Below are 19,003 nucleotides of genomic sequence, written 5' to 3'. Positions count from 1 at the left end.
CGCGGCCCCCGCGAACTACGCCCAGCTCGGCCCCGGCCGCTCATTGGCGCGGGCGGCAGCCAGCGCGCCAGACCCTGCGCGGCCCGCGGACGCCGAGCGGCGGACGGACCGGGGCCCGCCGCACTTGCCCGGGAGCCTCGACGCCGGCCGCCCGCGCCGCTCGCCGCCCCGGCGGAGTCCCGCGCGCGTGCGGAAGCGGGGCCCGGCGAGCAGGGGCGCCCGGCCGCCCCGCGCCCCGCGCCCGCCGCCCCACGCCCCGCGCCCCGCAGCCGCCCCGCGCCCCGCGCCCCGCGCCCCGCAGCCGCCCCGCGCCCCGCCGCCCCGCGCCCCGCCGCCCCGCCGCCGCTCCTAGCCGCCCGCTCTCTGCAGGTGGCCGCGGGCCCGCGCGGCGCGGCCATGGGCCGGGAGGTGCGCGTGCTGCTGCTGCTGGGCCTCCTGCACTGGGCCGGGGGCGGCGAGGGCCGGAAGACCTGGCGCCGCCGGGGCCCGCAGCCGCCCCCGCCCCCGCCGCCCCCGCCGCCGGGCGCCGGGCCGCCGGTGGAGAGCTTCCCGCTGGACTTCACGGCCGTGGAGGGCAACATGGACAGCTTCATGGCGCAGGTCAAGAGCCTGGCGCAGTCCCTGTACCCCTGCTCGGCGCAGCAGCTCAACGAGGACCTGCGGCTGCACCTCCTGCTCAACACCTCGGTGACCTGCAACGACGGCAGCCCGGCCGGGTAAGGCCCGCCGCCGCGCCCCGCGCCGCCCCTCGCCGCCGGCCCGGCCCCCGGCCCCCGGCCCCCGGCCCGGCCCCGAGGCTCGGCCGGCGCGGGGCAGGCGCTCCGGAGCCGGTCCGCGCCCGCGGGGCGCCGCCGACCTCCCCCCGCCGCGCGGCCCGCCCGCCAGCCCCGTCCTCGCCGGGAGGGACGCCCCCCCCCCCCCGGGCGGCCTGGGCTCCCGCAGGAAGAGGGCGCTCGGGGACGGGGGGTCCTGGAGCCCCACCCCGCCCGGAGCCCCGATGCGGGGGAGGGGCCGGGAGGGGCGCGGGGGGGGGGGGAGGCCGGGGCCCGGGGCGCCCGCGGGCCCCGCGGGCTGGCGTCCGGCGGGGTCTCGGGGCGCGCGGCCCGCTCCCACGCGCGGCCGCCAGCGCGGGCTCCGCTCCGCTCCCGAGCGCGGCCGGCCGTCGGCGCCGCGGTGACCGCGGGTCCCGCGCCGGGCGGGCCCTGGGGATTTTCCACGGGCCTTCCCCGCCCTGCGAGCGCCATCTCCCGGGGGCGCCCCGGGCGCGCGGGCGGGCGGGCGGGCGGGCGCGCTCCGCGTGGGCTGCGCGCTGGCGCCCCCGTGCGGCGGGCGCGCTCCGGGCGGGCGACAGGTGTCGGGAACGACGCTGGGCCCGGACCAGCCCCGACGGCGGGGGCGGGGGCGGGCTGGACGGCGGCCGCGGCCTGTGGCCGACCGCCGGCTCCGCTCGGCTCCGCACGTCCTCCCCACAGCTACTACCTGAAGGAATCCAAGGGCAGCCGGCGCTGGCTCCTCTTTCTGGAAGGTGGGCCCGAGAGGCGGGGGACGGGGGGGGGCGGAGGGGGGCGGGGGTCCCCCCTCCCCGGGGGGCCGGGCAGAATCTGAGCCCCGTGGCGGCGCCTGCAGGCGGCTGGTACTGCTTCAACCGAGAGAACTGCGACTCCAGGTACAACACCATGCGGCGCCTCATGAGCTCCAAAGACTGGCCGCCCACTCGCACAGGTCAGCGGGGCGCCCTGGCCCGAGAGGAGGGGGCACCCGGGGCCCGCGAAGCCGGGTTCCTCAGGCACGCCTCGCTCGCCCACTGCGGCCAGCCCTCATCCACTCCACTGCGGTGGGCGGGAGACACAGATCCCGGAGACCTCCACCCTCTCCCACTTCCTCAGCCCCCTGGGTGCTGGTGTGAACCAGCCTTGCTGACCTTGGCCCCTGGTCCAGACCCGGTACAAACCCGAGTGGGGATGCAGTCCCCATCCCTGCTACCCCTCCCCCGCTCAGGAGCACCCACCTCTGCCCCACAGGCACTGGGATCCTGTCCTCTCAGCCGGAGGAGAACCCCCATTGGTGGAACGCCAACATGGTGTAAGGGCAGGAGCCCTCCTTGGGGCTCCTCAGGGGATCCCCTAGGGGTCTTGGGGAGTCCTGCCCGGCGATCCTTCAGGGGAGGGTGACTGGGGGGGAGCCCTGTCTTGTGGTGATCCTTTCTGGGGTCCTGTGGGGAGCGGGGGGGGGGTGGCGTCCTCTCTGCCTCTCTGGGGGTTTCCCCGGGAGGCTTTGGCCGCAGGTGGCACCAGGCAGGCTCACGTGGTCCTGCGTTGCAGCTTCGTCCCGTACTGCTCCAGCGACGTCTGGAGCGGGGCCTCCTCCCGGTCGGAGAAGAGTGAGTCCTGGCATCCCGGCCCCCGTGGTAGGGCTTCTGGGGGACACAGGCTCTCGGCCTTAGAACGTCCTGGAGCGTCTGGGCCCTGTCCCCGGGGCCACTGGCATGCTGGCTGGCCTGGCCCAGCGGTGCCAGGTCCCTGTTCCGGGGCGTCTCCTGGGGAGGGGCCCCGGCAGGATCTCCTGCCCTTGAGCCACCTCCTCTGACCCCCTCTTCCGGCCAGTGTGGGGTGGGAGGCCTTCCTCTGCCCAGACTCCTCCTGAAGCCCCCCCCCTCCTCTGCAGACGAGTATGCCTTCATGGGCGCCCTCATCATCCAGGAGGTGGTGCGAGAGCTCCTGGGCAAAGGGCTGAGCGGGGCCAAGGTGCTGCTGCTGGCCGGGAGCAGGTGGGCAGGGCGGGGCTGGGAGGGGGAAGATGTGTGGAGGGAGTGAGGCCCGGGAGGGGGGAGGCAGCCCCTGGGACCAGCCAGAGGGGACGGGGAGGGGAGGGGCTGGGCTGCGGAGCCCTGCCAGCTTTGCAGGCAGGAGGCAGGGCAGAGGCTCAGCTGAAAGAACCAGGCTCCTTAGGGGATGCTGGAAGTTTGCCCTCAGAGGACTCTGTACTTGGAAACTTCCAGAGAATGTGTCTGAGTTGCAGTGGCCTGGGTAGTTGGTTCGCGGTCAGCTGTGGCTAGCGGCGTCCTGTCTCCAGGGGCCCAGGTTTGTGCCCTACTGGTCAGTCAGTGCGTTCCAGAAGGCCGGCAGGGCACATCCATGGAGCGATGGGGGGTCTGAGGAGGGGAAGGGAAGCAGTAAGGAAGCGCTCAGCTCTGTGCGGAAAGGGGCCACCCCTACCCGTGGGAGCTCTGGGCCAGTGCCTGCAGCTCTGCCGGCCCCTCTTTGCCTGGAGACTTCCAGAAGACCCCCCCCAGGTCTTGCACACGGATGGGGTGGAGCCCACTCTTCGGGATGCATCATTCAGAGTCTGTAGGACTTGTGCTCCTCTTCAGGGCAGCTCTGGAGTGGGCACAGAACACCCCCCCCCCCGTCTCCCTGGCCTCACGTCTGGTCTGGCCTTCCCTGCAGCGCCGGCGGCACCGGTGTGCTGTTGAACGTGGACCGGGTGGCTGAGCGGCTGGAGGAGCTGGGCTACCCGGCCATCCAAGTGCGGGGCCTGGCGGACTCCGGCTGGTTTCTGGACAACAAGCAATATCGCCGGACCGACTGCATCGACACCATCACCTGTGCGCCCACGGAGGCCATCCGCCGAGGCATCAGGTGCCCAGCCCTGCGCCAGGACCCTGCGTGCCGAGGGCACGGCGAGGGGGGGAGCCCCCGCCGGAGGGGGCCCCCCGAGTGCGCGCACGCGCGGCCTTACCGCTGCCGTGTCGCAGGTACTGGAACGGCATGGTCCCGGAACGCTGTCGGCGCCAGTTTAAGGAGGGCGAGGAGTGGAACTGCTTCTTCGGCTACAAAGTCTACCCGACCCTGCACTGTGAGTGACTGGCTCGGATGAGCCGGCGGGAGGCGGCGGGGGTCCCGGCGATGCGCCCGCACAAGTCCAGCCCACCCAGGAGGAGCTGGCCACATCTCTGCCCGGGTGGCCGGTCCTCCCTTTGGCCCCCCGGCCCATGCTGCTGCTCTGGGCTGTGGGGCCCTGACAGGTCCCCCCTCAGCCCCTCGTTCTGAGGAGTAGCGAGATCCCGGCCCCACCACCAAATTTTTGTCACAGTGAAATGCGTGACAGCCAGGCCAAGGTGACAGCAGGTCAGTAAGGGCCTCCTCGAGGAAAGATAGGGTTAGGAAAGAAGGAGAAGGGGGCCGGGGTGGGGGAGGGGAGCCCGTGACGGAGCTGGCTGGGCCTGAGCTGTGTCCTCCCCCCCCCCCCAGGCCCAGTGTTCGTGGTGCAGTGGCTGTTTGATGAGGCCCAGCTGACCGTGGACAACGTGCACCTCACGGGCCAGCCTGTGCAGGAGGGGCAGTGGATGTACATCCAGAACCTCGGCCGAGAGCTGCGCGGCACGCTCAAGGACGTGCCGTGAGTGTGTGCCGGGGCCCCGCCCCCGCGCCCTTCCAGAGCCCCGCCCCACCCGTGCCCGCACCGCCTCCGACCCCGGCTTCTCCTCCTCCTCGGGAGTCTGAGATCGGGAGGATCAAGGCTCAAAACCAGCCCAGGCAGAAAAGCTCCCGACACCCCATCTCTAAAATAATCAGCAAACAACAAGGGTGGAGGCAGGAGGGCAAGGCTCAAGTAGGAACAGAGCCAGCTCAGCAGGCAAGCAGAACAGGCTCCAAACCCCCTGGTATCAGAAAAATTGAAAAAAGAAAGAAAGAAAACCAACAACAACAAAAGAGGAAAAAAAAAGTCCAGAGGTCTCAAAAATGGCATTCGTCTGTCCCGGCCAGTGTGCCGCCGCCCGGCAGGCCTCGGCTAGAGGAGGGGTATCTAAGGACGTGGAGTCACACGGGGCAGAGGTCAGCGGGGAGCCGGGGGGGTGAGACCGGGCAGCTGGCAGGGGAAGGAGTGGCCCTCAGAGCACAGACCCCAGGGGAGTGGCGGGAGCCTCCGGGCTGGGGGAGCGGGGGGGGGGGGGGGGGGGGGGGGGGAGGGGGGGAGGGTGGCGGCGTTGGGCTCAGGCGGTCTGTCCCCCCCCCCACCAGGGCCAGCTTTGCCCCCGCCTGCCTCTCCCATGAGGTCATCATCCGGAGGTAGGTGCTCTGGGGCTCCAGGGCAGCAAAGGTCTCCCCCCCCCGCCGCGCCCCCCCCCCCGGGCCCTCCCAGGAGCCCTGCTGACTCTCTGGGAACGATTTTCTTCTGGATGTGTGGCCAGAAGGAAGCCTCAGGCCTCAGCCCCTGACGGCGGTGGAGACCCCTCCCTCCTCTGTGACCCCCACCTTGGTTTTTGTCGGCAGCCACTGGACAGACATCCAGGTGAAGGGGACCTCGCTGCCCCGGGCCCTGCACTGCTGGGACAGAAGCCTCCACGACAGCCACAAGGGCAGCAAGGCCCCCCTGAAGGGCTGCCCCTTCCACCTGGTGGACAGCTGCCCCTGGCCCCACTGCAACCCCTCCTGCCCCACCATCCGCGACCAGCTCACGGGGCAGGAGATGAACGTGGCCCAGTTCCTCATGCACATGGGCTTCGACGTCCAGACCGTGGCTCAGCAGCAGGGACTGGAGCCCAGCAGGCTCCTCGGGATGCTGAGCAGCGGGGGCTAGGGGGGCTGCCTGGAGGAGGCGGCCCCGGGGGGGGGGGGCACACGGCCTGGGGGCCACCTCACGCCCGCCACCAGGCCCTCCCGCCTCTCCAGAGCCCGCCGAGCCCCGGCTGCTCCCCACCTGGCGGAGGACACCGGGGAGCCAGCCAAGGAGGGGCCGGGCCTGTAGGCCCGCTGCGGGGGTGGGGGGGCACCCTCCTCCCCCCAAGCCCCCCGTGGGGAGGGGGAGCCAGAAGCAAGCACTGGATCCCTCAGCCCAGCCGGCTGCTCAGGCGTCCCCGCCCAGCTCAACGTCACATCCCTTGGTATTATTTTATAAAGTGACTTTTTTTTATTACTTTAATTTTTAAAAAAAAGGAAACTAAGAAATATATGATGAATGATACTGCTCTGTAACATATATTTTTTAAATAATGAGAAAAAAAAGACAACAAAAGAAGCTCACCTTGTGACCTGTTTGTTCTTGGCGCATGTGCACATGTGCGTGCGCGTGTGCGAGCGTGCGTGTGTGTGTGTGTGTGTGTGTGTGTACACACATAGGCTCAAATGCTAGTACTTGAGCTTGAACTCAGGACCTCATACTCTTGGCTGGACCTTTTCCACTCCAGGCTGGTGCTCTACCACTTGAGCCACATCTCCACTTCCAAGTGTTCGCTGGCTGATTGCAGATAAGCGTCTCTCCGATTTGTCTGCCTGGCCTGGCTTTGAGCCTTGATCCCCAGAGCTCGGCCTCCTGACTAGTTACGAGTACAGCTGTGACCTGGATGGGCCATTCTGCCCACAGGGCAGCTGGGGAACCTCAGGAGGGACCAGGCTCCAGCTTCTGACCCTTTTGTGCCCCCCCCACCCCCAGCTCATGTCCTGCCCAAGTCCCTCTCTGAAGGACTGTGTTCATCCGTTCGGCAAATGCCTGCGTCCCAATGTGGGTGGTAGCAGCAAAAATCACTTTCCATTTTCCTATTGAAAAATTAAATAAGCAGGGCACTGGTGGCTTTTGCCCGTAGCCCTAGCTTCCCAGCTACTCAGGAAGCTAACGTTTGAGGATCAAGGTTCAAAGCCAGCCCGGGCAGGAAAGTCCATGAGACTTTTTTCATTTTTTGGCCAGTCCTGGGGTTTGAACTCGGGGCCTGGGTGCTATCCCTTAGCCTTTTTGTGCTCTACCACTTGAGCCACCATAGCACCACTTCCTGCTTTCTCTGAGTAGTTTGTTAGAGATAAGAGTCTCACAGACTTTCCTGCCTGGGCTGGCTTCGAACCCCCATCCTCAGATCTCAGCCTCCTGAGTAGCTAGAATTACAGGCAAGAGCTCCTGGTGCCCAACCCTGAGACTCTTCAATGAACCACCCGAAAACGGGAAGTGGAGCTCAGAGTGGTAGAACACTGGCCTTGAGCAAAAGAGCTATGGATAGCACCCAGGCCCCGAGTTCAAGCCCCCGGACAAACAACAACAAAAAAGATTAGATCTTGATGAGAAAACTTACAAAGCTCTAAAGTGCCTTTTGGGAACACGGAGAGAAACAAACGTGGAGGAACTTCAGGCGATCACAATTGTGATCCCTGGGTTAGGAATCTCTAGGTCAATACTTCTGTTCTGAGGAGGTGCCCATGGAGTTATCTGGCATCCAATATACGCCAAATTAATTAACTAATTACCCAGCACGGGAAGACAGGATAAAATATTAACCGTTTCGTGCTAGGTCTATTGTACAATGGTGTAGTCCTGGGTAGGCTAGGCCCTGGATTCTAGGGCCTTTTCTGGGGTTTTTTTTGAGGCAGAGGTTTCATTTTGTAGCCTGGGTTGGCCTTGCACTTGCAATCCTCCTGCCGTAGCCTCCAGGCTAGAAACACAATTACAGATTCTAGGTAAAAGGCATATAGATGTTGTCTTCACTATTTTGCAACTCTGCTGTAGATCTGAAACTTCTGCAACTGAAATATTGGGGAAAATATCTATGAAGATTTGCCAGGAGGTGTTAATCCAGACATTGGAATTGGCCTTTTTTTTTTTTTCCATTTCCAAAATAATTTCATGTTACATTGAAAGTTCAGCTTGGACTGTGGTGCAGCTCAGTGGAAGAACGTGTTCTTTTTTTCCTTCCTTTCTTTCTTTGATTTTGTTTTTGTTGCCAGTCCTGGGCCTTGGACTCAGGGCCCGAGCACTGTCCCTGGCTTCTTTTTGCTCAAGGCTAGCACTCTGCCACTTGAGCCACAGCGCCACTTCCGGCCTTTTCTGTGTATGTGGTGCTGAGGAAGGGAACCCAGGGCTTCATGCGTGCTAGGTGAGCTCTCTACCACTAGGCCACACTCCCAGCCCCACCCTCCTTTTTTTTTTTTCTAAATTACTTTATTGTTGTCTTAAAGGTGATACACAGTAGCACAGTATCATCGGGTCCCTCCTCTATCTTCCCTCCCTCCCTTCTCCACCCACAGATAGACGGCAAGCTTCGGTCTCCTAGATGGCCGTCCAGCCAGTGCGCCCCACTGCTGAGCTTTTTCACGAGTTTTCTCTGGAAGAACATGTTCTTCATTTGAGCCAGGCCCTGTGTTCTATCCCCAGCACCACCAACAACATAGTTTTTAGTTAAGGAAATGAAGCACTGAACCATGAGTGACAATGGCACAACACTGTACCCCCAGCCCTGGGGGGGGGAGGCTGAGCCGGGAGGACCCAGAGAGTTTCAGGCAAGCCGTGGCTACTTCGCAAGGCCTTGTGCAGAAAGCAAAGGAGAGGAAGAGGAAGAGGGAGGAAGGCAGGCAGAGGAGGGGGGCTAAGTTGTTGTAGGTATTAAGTTTTTCTGCATGCCTCAAGGGCACGGGAGTTTCAAGATGTCCCCTCAAGAACTAAAATCCAAATGCTCCGCCTCCATCCCTGGTCCCCGAGGGTGTGGAGGGGGGGGTGCGGCCAGAGGGAGGGGTGTCTTTTGGTTGGTGGGGCCCCCTACCCTCTGTTCTTTCCCCAGGACCCTGCAAGTCAGAGTTTTGGGGGGCCCTGGGACAATGACAACAGGGTCCTGGATCCAAGCAGACCCCTGAATGAGCCACTAGACAGAAAGGCTGGGGTAAACTACAGGGAAGGGGTCCCCCACAGGCGGGGCGGGCCTGGCGGCGGCGGCGGTGCCCCATCCCTTCCCCAGCAGGGGGTCCCGGAGGCTGCTCGGGCTGGAGTCTGCACCCCGCCCCCCCTCGCTGCCCTCCCTCCCCCCACTCGCCTGGAGGGACTGGCGCAGGTGGGTGGTGCCAGCAGCCAGGGGGTTAACGGCCCGGCAGGGGCCCCACGTGGGGCTGGGGACGGGGTCAGATGTCCTCCGGGGATGGGGACAGGCGTGCAGGCTGCTATTCCGGGGCTCTGATCTCGGCGCTGCCTATTTATAGCGCCGGGATGCTCCTCACTCGCCGGCCCGGAGCCGCCGCGCTGCCTGCCGCAGTGTCACCGTGTCGCCGCCGGCACTGCGGAGGCGCCGCTCGCGTCTGTCGCCGCGCAGAGGACGGGGCGGCCCCGGCCCCGCAGAGACCTCGGCCGCCGGACCGCCGAGGCCAAGGTGACCGGCAAGATGGGCAGCACCATGGACCCCCCCGGGGGGGCGTACCTGCACCTGGGCGCGGTGACGTCCCCGGTGGGCACCGCCCGGGTGCTGCAGCTGGCCTTCGGCTGCAGCACGTTCAGCCTGGTGGCCCACCGGGGTGGTTTCGCAGGAGTCCAGGGCACCTTCTGCATGGCTTCCTGGGGCTTCTGCTTCGCCCTCTCCGCCCTGATCGTGGCCTTTGAGTTCACGAAGCTCCATGGCTGCCTGCGCCTCTCCTGGGGCAACTTCACGGCGGCCTTTGCCATGCTGGCCACGCTGCTCTGCGCCACGGCCGCCGTCCTCTACCCGCTGTACTTCACCCGGCTGGAGTGCCCGCCCCCGCCCGCCGGCTGCGTGGCCAGGAACTTCCGCCTGGCTGCCAGCGTCTTTGCCGGACTCCTCTTCCTGGCCTATGCTGCGGAGGTAGCCCTAACACGAGCCAGGCCCGGTCAGGTGGCCAGCTACATGGCCACCGTCTCTGGGCTCCTCAAGATAGTCCAGGCCTTCGTGGCCTGCATCATCTTTGGGGCCCTGGTCTACGACAGCCGCTACGGACGCTACATGGCCACCCAGTGGTGCGTGGCCGTGTACAGCCTGTGCTTCCTAGCCACGGTGATTGTGGTGGTCCTGAGCGTGTTGGGCCACACCGGGGGCCTGGGCTGCCCCTTCGATCGCCTGGTGGTGGTGTACACCTTCCTGGCTGTTCTCCTCTACCTCAGCGCTGCAGTCATCTGGCCTGTCTTCTGCTTCGACCCCAAGTATGGGGAACCTCACCGGCCCCCCCACTGCCCCCAGGGCAGCTGCCCCTGGGACAGCCAGTTGGTGGTAGCCATTTTCACGTATGTCAACCTGCTCCTCTACGTCGTCGACCTTGCCTACTCCCAGAGGATCCGCTTCGTGTCCACCCTGTAGACCGGCAAGCGGCGGCCTGCCCACCTCTGCTCTATGGCCAAGGGCACGCGGGGGTGACCAAGGTGACCCAAGATCTCAGGGACAAGCAGGCGGGCTCAGGGGGGAGGCAACGCCAGTGCCGGTCCAGGGAGAAGCAGAGAAAGGACCGGAGGCGCAGGACAGGAAAACAGGGCCGTGCCGCTCACGGGCTTGCATTCTTCCTAGTTCTATCTCCGTCTCTGCTCTCCTGGCCCTCCCTGGGCTTCGTGCTGGTCACCGGAACAAATGGGAACCCTTTGGAGCAGGTGCGGTTGTGACCCATCTTGAAAATGAGGACAGGGAGGCTAATTGAGCAACAGAGGTGTGTCTGGAGATGACACTGAGGTTGGTAATCGAAGTTGGGAAGGGAGCGGGTACGGGTGGCTCACGCCTGTAATTCTAGCTACTCGGGAGGCTGAGATCTGAGGACTGTCGTTCAAACCCAGCCCGGGTAGGAAAGTCCATGAAACTCTATCTCCAAGTGACCACCAGAAAACTGTAAGTGGTGCTGTGGCTCAAAGTGGTAGAATGCTAGCCTTGAGCAAAAATGCTCAGGGATGGCGCTCAGGCCCTGAGTTCAAGCCCTAGGAGACACACACACACACACACACACACACACTTATACACAAAATAAACTGGGAAGGAACCATTTCCATAGGTGTGGACGGGATGGGAATAAGCCCGGAGCACACCGGGCCAGTCTTGTGGAGGGGAGGAGCTGGAACCCCCCCCCCCGCCCCCAGCTCCCCCTGGGAGGAGAGCCCTGCTCAGCAGCAGCACCAGCTCACAGAAAAGCCCCCAGCCAGGCTCCAGCCTCAGCAGCCTCCAGAGAGCGCTGGGGACATTGGACTGGATTTCCAGGGCTCCGGGGGCTGAGGCGGCACCAGTGGCTTGGAAGGCCCTGCCGGAGGCGGGGGGACCATGGGCGCAGGGCCTCTCCCGGCTCTGCCGGGCAGCCCTGGTGCAGTGAGGGCCTGGCCCAGCCCGGCGGGGCACCGGGTTCCCCTCCCCAAGCATCTGGTTGCCTGGTTGTTCTGAGTGTCAGGGCCTGATGGTGTGCTCCCCCACGCTCCAACCAGCTTCTCTGAACAAGCCTGGACAGGGCAGCCGGGGGCCGGCCCTCTGGCCTCCGGGAGCCCAAGCCTCACAGGCCAAAGCTCAGCAGTCCCTCACCCTCCTGCCTGCCCCCCCTCCACCCCCCCCAGGTCCTTGAGCGGGAAATAAATGTGGATGGTCACTGTGCCCGGCTCTGGTTGAGTGCTCTCTGCTGGGGGGCTGTGGTCAGTGGGATCCCTTCCCTGCGTGCTCTGGGGGACGGGCCTAGACCAGGCACCGGCTGAGGGAGGGCCTGGAATGCCCGCAGGCTCTGAGGACAGGCGGTGCTGGGCCTTGTCGTAGGAAACCAAAGGCAGGTAGTGGTCTCTCCGAGGGCCGGAAGACTGAAGCAGGGTCAATGCTGAGCCCATCTTCCTTCCCAGAGGAACTGGCACTCACCTCCCCCTCACATGCCTGGAAGTCTCAGGGTCCTGGGTACAGAGAGGATGCCCTGTGTAGGCAGCAGAACCAAGACTCTGAGAGCCCCCAGCAGGCAGTACGAGGTACTGAGCGAGCCCAGGGGCCTTTGCTGGTCGGCTTGAGAGGGTACACCTGGATCTGCCAATACCTTTTTTCCTTCCTTCCTTCCTTCCTTCCTTCCTTCCTTCCTTCCTTCCTTCCTTCCTTCCTTCCTCTCTTTCTCTCTTTCTTTCTTTCTCTTTCTTTCTTTCTCTCTTGCTCTCTCTTCCTCTCCCTTTCTCTCCCCTTCCTTCCTTCTCTCTCCCCCCTTCCTTCTCTCTTCTTCCTTTTTTCCCTCTCTCTTTCTTTCCTTCTCTCTCTTCCTTCCTTTCTTCCTTTCTCTCTTTCTTTGTGTAGGTCCTGAGTGTGTCTCTGAGCATTTTTGTTCAAGGCTAGTACTCTACCATCCGAGCTACAACGCCACTTCTGACTTTTTTTCTTGGAAGTTCATTGGACTTTCTCACCCAGGCTGGCTTTGAACCACAATCCTCAGATCTCAGCCTCCTGAGTAGCTAGGCAGAAGCTGTCAGTACGGGCCTGCCAATGCCTTTTCGTTAGGGGTTGGAGGCCGGCACCCCACAGGCACCTGTGGCTGTCTGGGTGTCCTGATAGCCCCTGCGAGCTGAAAGGACTGAGGGGACCCGGGAGCCACCTCGTCAGGTACCGAAGGAGCACGTGTGCATGCACAACCCGACTCGTGGGAAGGCCTGGCCGCTGTCTGAGGAAGGAATTTGCTGTTATTATTTCATTCCTTTACTTGGTCAGCAAGTCCCAACTTTCCCAGTGGCTTTCTGCCTCCAGCACCCTCCTCGGCCTGACAATGGTGTATTCCTTGTTATTTTATTTGGGGGGAGTCTTTTGTCATATTATTTGTTACCAGGTGGGGGACATCTTTGAAGTAGGTAGCTACTGTTCTTTCTCAGAAGGTCGTGAACGCTCAAGCTCTGTGTCCTGAGTTTGAGCTGAGGTCACAGGGCCTGCACTTTCTCGGGCTCCTCCTCGGACGACAAGGCCCACGTTCACCTGTCAGGTGTCACGGAGGAGCTGACTCCTATCGGGAGGAGTGTCCCAGCACCGAGGGGGTCATTTTCTGTTAAGAAGGGACCAAGTAGCTAGGATGCCAGACCTTCATACCAGAAACATCCTAGCTTTCTGAAGCAACTTGTTATTGTCTAAGCTAGAGAGAGATCACCAAACAACAGATGGTCCCTGAGCCAGGGTGTGTGTGTGTGTGTGTGTGTGTGTGTGTGTGTGTCTGTATGTCTCTGTGTGTCTGTGTGTGTCTTTGTGTCTGTGTGTGTGTCTTTGTGTCTGTGTCTGTGTGTCTGTGTGTGTCTGTGTGTCTGTGTGTGTTTGTGTGTCTCTGTGTGTCTGTGTGTCAGTGTGTCTGTGTGTCTGTGTGTGTGTGTCTGTGTCTGTGTGTGTGTCTATGTGTTTCTATGTGTCTGTGTCTGTGTGTCTGTGTCTGTGTGTGTCTGTGTGTGTCTATGTGTCTGTGTGTCTGTCTGTGTCTGTGTGTGCGTGTCTGTGTGTGTCTGTGTGTCTGTGTGTCTGTGTGTGTCTGTCTGTGTGTGTCTTTGTGTCTGTCTGTGTGTGTGTCTGTGTGTGTCTGTGTGATAACTGCAGTTTTAGCTCCCCTAAGAGGCAGGACTCGGCGCAGATGAGGATCTGCAGGTGCATCTTTGCCCGGGACGCCGTTAGCCGCCTGACCCCGGGGTGCGGGGGGGGTGGGTCGGAGCGGCTGTGCCCAGCTCCTTCCCGACGGGACACGGCAGAGCGGAGCCGGCTGGGCTCCGGGGCGGGGTGGGCGGGGTGGGCGGGATTCGGAGCGGCCGTGCCCAGCTCCTGATCCAGATGGGGCACGGCGGAGCGGAGCCGGCTGGGCTCCCCGGGGTGGGGGTGGGGGGTTCGGAGCGGCCGTGCCCAGCTCCTGATCCAGATGGGGCACGGCGGAGCGGAGCCGGCTGGGCTCCCGGGCACCGGCCCGGGTCCTGAGGGCCGCCGGCGGCTGGGCCCGCGGAAGGGAGGCCGGTCCCGCCCGCCGGGCCCCGCGGGTGATGCAATGCCCGGCGCTCCAGCCTCGGCTTCGGATTGGCCACTGCGCCGAGGCCGCGCGGCGGATTGGCCGAGGGCGGGGGCGTGGCCCGCGGGGGGCGTGGCCCGCGGGGGGCGTGGCCGGGGCCGGGCGCCGCGTGGCGGGCGCGGCCCGGGGGCCGGGCCGGGTAGGGAGGCCGGGCTCGGGGCTCGCGGGGAGCGTCGTGGGGGCGGGGACTCGGACCTGGGCTGGCGGTGCTCGGGCGTCAGACGCCCTCCGGTTCCCAGCCGCTTCCCCTGCGGCCTCCCGATCTCTTCTAGAGGGTTCTAGCCCTCGGCCAGCAGCGGGCCGGGGACCCTGGGTCTGGGCCAGGAGCGAGGGGAGCCGCCGGGCCCAGCTCCCTGCTTGCTGTCCGCCTTCCCGGAGAGCCAGTGCCAGCCGTGGGGCGTCATGAGCGTGGGCTTCATTGGAGCTGGCCAGCTGGCCTTTGCCCTGGCTAAGGGCTTCACCGCAGCAGGTAGACCCCGGGGCCAGGCGCAGCCGTGTGGCAGGGACTGGCGGCCGAACTCGGGTGCTGGGTTGCACTGCCCGAGTCTTGTGGAGAAGGGCAGTCGCCATATGTTTGAGATTGCTACCTGGGGGGGGGGGGGTGGGGGTGGGAGGAGGGACTGCGACAGGGGAGGCTGCTTCTCCTTCCTAGCATGAGGGAAGGAAGCTCAAACAGGCCTTGAGGTAGGTAGTCTTCCCTGCAGGTGTCTTGGCTGCACACAAGATAATGGCCAGTTCCCCAGACATGAACCTCACCACTGTTTCTGCACTCAGGGTAGGTACGGGGCAGATCAGGTTCCCACAGGGTCCTGGTTGCCGCGAGCTGCACTGCAGCTCTGACAGGAGTCGGAGGGCGGGGTGCCGCCGCAGCCCCCTGTCCCAGTAAGAGGAGCTGCCTGGGCTGGAGTATCTCCAGACTCTCGCCTCCTGGTCCTGCCCGGGGCGCCCACGTCTGGGTCTGAGCACAGCCAGTAGGAGAGGCGGCTGATGTAGAGTGGGGCCCCTGAACGTGGATAGGGCATCACTGAAGGGGTCTCTCCAGCCCGGCAGATGGGGCCTGGCCTTGGCAGTCAGGCGAGACATACCTGGGTGGAACACACCTTGGCTTGCCGTGGCTGAGGTAACGGCGAGGGCATGCTCCCAGCTTGAGGCTCCCACCTTCACCTAGAGGGCCGGGATCTCGGGAAGCTGCCGCCCAAGGTGGGCCAGGGCTGTGGTTTAGACGGCACCCCTTTTCTGTCTGCAAAAGGGATGCCTTCCAGAGCAGAATGATTCTTCCATTTGGAGGGGAGGGGAGAGGCAGCGGAGGGCATCCTGAGCTCTCATCCTAGCCTGCACCCCCAGCCCAGCAGCTCCTAGGTTGCTCTGAGCCCAGGGTGCTTGGCGGGTTGGGGTGGAGGTTCAGTGGGCAGATGGGCCCTGAGGAGGCCGATCCACCCTGCACCCCCGCAGAAGATGGGAGTGAGCCTCACGCCCCACAACAAGGAGACGGTGCGGCACAGCGACGTGCTCTTCCTGGCCGTGAAGCCTCACATCATCCCCTTCATCCTGGATGAGATCGCGGCCGACATCGAGGACAGGCACGTCGTGGTGTCCTGCGCGGCCGGCGTCACCATCCACTCCATCGAGAAGGTGGGTGCGGTGGAGCGGCCTCCGGGGTGAGCGCGCAGTCGGGAGCCCTGCTCTCGGTACCCGGGCTCTCTGTGGATGGGGTGGGCCGCGTGCCCTGGCGAGGTCAGGAAAGGCTGGGTTGAGGCAGTGTGTCCACGCCCTCGCCGCCTGACCCGGCGGCCTGCCCTCGGCCCGGGGTAGACGCTCCACGTTCTCTTCTAGAAGCTGGCGGCGTTTCGGCCAGCCCCCAAGGTCATCCGCTGCATGACCAACACCCCCGTTGTGGTGCGGGAAGGGGTCACCGTGTACGCCACGGGCACGCACGCCCAGCTGGAGGATGGCAGACTGGTGGAGCAGCTCTTAGGCAGCGTGGGCTTCTGCACGGAGGTGGAGGAGGATCTGATCGACGCCGTCACGGGGCTCAGCGGAAGCTGCCCCGCCTACGTGAGAGCCGGGGCCGGGGGTGGCAGCTGGGGTGTCTCTATTCCCCGCGGGCCTGGGGTGGGGGCTCCCGGGTTGTGCCCCGCTCCGTCCCGCTTCTGGCTTTGGGCCGCGGAGGAGGAGAGGCTGGGCTCAGGTTCCTTCCCTGCACAGGCCTTCACCGCCCTGGACGCCCTGGCTGACGGCGGCGTGAAGATGGGGCTTCCGAGACGCCTGGCGGTTCGCCTCGGAGCCCAGGCTCTTCTGGTCAGTACTTCCTGGCCCTCGGGTGGGGGCTCTTCTTTGCCGGGCCCCAAGGCTGGCACACTGAGAACCCACAGGTGGGGCTTCAGCCGGTGCCCCATCAGGCCAGCCATACCTCTCCCCACCACCATTAGCCGCTCTCTTGGGCCACAGGGAGCCGCCAAGATGCTGTTGGACTCAGAACAGCACCCAGGCCAGCTCAAGGACAACGTCTGCTCTCCCGGCGGGGCCACCATCCACGCCTTGCACGTGCTGGAGAGTGGGGGCTTCCGTTCCCTGCTCATCAATGCTGTGGAGGCCTCCTGCATCCGCACAAGGTGGGCCTCTCCCCCATCCTTAGGCCGACCCCCCCCCCCAGGAGAGCCTTGGCCTCACTGGTGGCAGCAGATGTCTGTGGAGCTCTGGCTTGGTCTTGGGTAGGACACCGGGACCCCACAGTTCCTGGGGTCAGGAACTCTCCTTTGATGATGCCATGAGAAAGAGGCCACCGATGTGGCTGGAAGCCTTCTCTGGGCTCGTGACACGGCTAGCACGTGGGGGAGCCTGTGGCGGCCTGATCTCCGTGGCCGCCTTGCAGGGGGTTAAGTGGACGAGGAAAGCCCAGGGAGAGGGAAGGAAGACTGCTGCTGCTCATAGCAGAGCCAGGCCTGAGATTCACTGCCTCAGATCTGGTCTGCAGGGTGGACCGTTCTGCCCACCGTGCCCACAGACTTCTGGGTGTACCACAGGAGCCCGAGGCTGGGACACGCCCTGGCCCCCCAGCACTGCCTGCAGGGGGCCCAGAAACACATCCTCCAGCTAGGCCCCCGGTGCCAGGTCGTGTTGAAGGTAGATGGGGCCTCTGAGCCCCTTGGACTGGGGTGAGGTGGCTGCGTGGCGGTGTAAGGGGACTGCGCGTACCTAGGCTTGAGGTCAGGTGACAGCACAGCCCGAGGCGGTCTGAGGCGGGACGCTGTGGGCTTCCGGAGGAGGCAGGGAACGAGCCCCCGCCCTTACCGCCTCCCTAGGGAGCTGCAGGCCATGGCTGACCAGGAGACTGTTTCCCCGGCCGCCATCAAGAAGACTGTTCTGAACAAGGTGAAGATGGACTCGTCTTCGGGAGCCTCTGTGTCCGCCTCTGGCCCCACCGGGCCACCGCCCCGCAGCCTAGCTCCCGCAGCCACGGACTGAGGGCAGCCTCAGCCTGTGTTCCTCTCTTTTCCTGGCCGTCCTGGGGTTTGAACTCAGAGCCCCGTTCGTGCATGGCAAGGGGTCCACCCCATGCCTCCAATCCTGTTTGATTTTATTGGTTTGTTTCTGTCCTGGGCTTGAACTCGGACGATGCTCCTGAGCTCCTCGGCTCAAGGCCTGCACTCTACCACTTCGAGCCAGAGCATCACTTCCAGTTTTCTGGTGGTTCAGTGGAGATCCAAGTCTCACGGGCTTTCCTGCCCCGGCTGGCTTTGAGTTGCAGTCCTCAGATCTCAACCTCCTGAGCAGCTAGGATGACAGGCGTGAGCCACCAGGGCCTGACGGACTTTATTTTTTATTCTTTTGTCGGTCTTGGGGCTTGAACTCAGCTTGTCCCTGAGCTCTCCAGCTCAAGGCTGCCGCTCTACCACTTGAGCCACAGCACCACTTCTGGTCATTAGTTGTAGATAAGGGACTCACGGACCTTGCTGCCCGGGCTGGCTTTGAACCATGCTCCTCAGGTCTCAGCCTCCTGAGTAGCTAGGATTACAGTGCCCACCAGTGCCCAGATAGATTTGTTTTTTTTTTTATGATGGGGTCTTGCTATGCTGCTCTGTCCGGCCTCAACATTCTAGGCTCAGCTGAGTGCCTGAAATCCCAGCTACTCAGGAGGCTGAGATCTGAGGATCACAATTTGAAGCCAGGCAGGCAGAAAAGTCCCCATGAGATTCTCATCTCCAGTTAACCACTCAAAAACCGGAAGTAGCGCTGTGGCTCAGGTGATAGACTGCTAGCCTTGAGCATCTAGGCCCTAAGTTCGAGCCCCACAACCGAAAAATAAAAATAAAATCATGGTGTCAAGCAATCCTTTGCCTCAGCCTCCCTTGCCGCCTGGCCGGCTTTGCTTTCTGCCGTCTCCTCTTCAGGCCCAAGGCCACACAGTGTCCCCAGAGCAGCCAGGTCATCGCCAGGGAGGGTCACATTTCTTACCACTGGGAATCTCCCTGGTCTTCAGCTGCCACCCCAGAACAGGCCTGAGTTTTCAGAGCTTGGGCCTCGCTGGGTCTTCACTTGCCCTGGTCTCCAGGATCTGCTGGCTGAGGTTCACCCCTTCCCCCTCTCGGCTCACCAGGAGACACCTTCCTGTGAGGACCAGTGTGTCCAAGCACCCCCCTGCCCAGTGCTGGGGACCCCGGTCCTCCTGACCAGCCGCTGACAGGCAGGACCCCCGTGGACCTTGGGGAGCCGGGGAGCCTCCCCCAGGCTACCAGCAGGCTCAGGCCCGCCGCTCCCGTCCCAACCCCCCCTCCCCCCGACTCGCTAGCTGCCGTCACATCTCTCCCAACTTGAAGGGTTGAATAAACTGGTTTTCCAAAGCGCTCTCGGAGACATGCCTCTGTCTGAAGGAGAGCCCAAGCTCTGCAGTCCCCCGTGGCCCACTGTGGCTTAGGCTGGCGGGGGGCGGGGGGCTGCCGGGCCTTGGCCACCACAGAGCAGCGCCACAGGCGGATTTGGCACAAGGCAATGGGGGAGGGCACCGCCTGCCGCGTCCTCCTCAGAGGACACAGCCTACTGTCCGGGGTGTCTCCCTAGGTGGCCCAGGCCACGCAGGGTCGGGCGGGAGATGTTGAGGTTCTGCAGGGAGCCCACACCTCCACGCACAGAGAAAGATGGTGAGGAGTCGGCCTCTAATGGCAGTGGCCAGCAGACTGGAGACCCCCCTCCGCAGCGGAGCTGCCAGCTCAAAGGAAGGCCACTTGCTGGAGAATGCCACCTTCCTTGGGGTGGCAGGCTGGTGTTTCTCATCTACTCAGGCCTTCCACTGGTTC

The 19,003-nt window shown here is 63.9% G+C and overlaps 3 protein-coding genes across 4 annotated transcripts; all 3 read left to right on the top strand.

The window, feature by feature from the left end:
• The first annotated feature begins 368 nt into the window (after positions 1 to 368).
• Notum (notum, palmitoleoyl-protein carboxylesterase) lies at positions 369 to 5,652 on the top strand. The gene is made up of 11 exons (XM_048365717.1): positions 369 to 716; positions 1,473 to 1,525; positions 1,627 to 1,722; positions 2,022 to 2,082; positions 2,322 to 2,380; positions 2,665 to 2,767; positions 3,447 to 3,638; positions 3,755 to 3,855; positions 4,251 to 4,398; positions 5,022 to 5,069; positions 5,274 to 5,652. Exons 1-11 carry the CDS (start codon positions 397 to 399, stop codon positions 5,578 to 5,580), a joined length of 1,488 nt encoding a protein of 495 aa, XP_048221674.1. The 5' UTR covers positions 369 to 396; the 3' UTR covers positions 5,581 to 5,652.
• A 3,370-nt stretch (positions 5,653 to 9,022) lies between these two features.
• Positions 9,023 to 10,493, top strand: Myadml2 (myeloid associated differentiation marker like 2). The gene has a single exon (XM_048366178.1). It carries the CDS (start codon positions 9,131 to 9,133, stop codon positions 10,052 to 10,054), a length of 924 nt encoding a protein of 307 aa, XP_048222135.1. The 5' UTR covers positions 9,023 to 9,130; the 3' UTR covers positions 10,055 to 10,493.
• Positions 10,494 to 13,861: 3,368 nt separating this feature from the next.
• On the top strand, positions 13,862 to 17,389 carry Pycr1 (pyrroline-5-carboxylate reductase 1). 2 transcript variants are annotated; one of them, XM_048365674.1, is made up of 7 exons: positions 13,862 to 14,178; positions 14,414 to 14,484; positions 15,162 to 15,341; positions 15,546 to 15,764; positions 15,915 to 16,007; positions 16,158 to 16,321; positions 17,012 to 17,389. In XM_048365674.1, exons 1-7 carry the CDS (start codon positions 14,112 to 14,114, stop codon positions 17,172 to 17,174), a joined length of 957 nt encoding a protein of 318 aa, XP_048221631.1. In that variant the 5' UTR covers positions 13,862 to 14,111; the 3' UTR covers positions 17,175 to 17,389. The 2 variants fall into 2 exon arrangements, with proteins under 2 accessions (XP_048221631.1, XP_048221630.1); XM_048365673.1 differs by having other exon boundaries at positions 15,543 to 15,764.
• Positions 17,390 to 19,003: the final 1,614 nt, after the last annotated feature.

This window comes from Perognathus longimembris, chromosome 17 (genome assembly GCF_023159225.1).
Source record: "Perognathus longimembris pacificus isolate PPM17 chromosome 17, ASM2315922v1, whole genome shotgun sequence".
NCBI classification, from domain to species: domain Eukaryota; kingdom Metazoa; phylum Chordata; class Mammalia; order Rodentia; family Heteromyidae; genus Perognathus; species Perognathus longimembris.
Note: the sequence above shows the minus strand (reverse complement) of the source record. Positions and strands in the feature narration are given on the sequence as shown.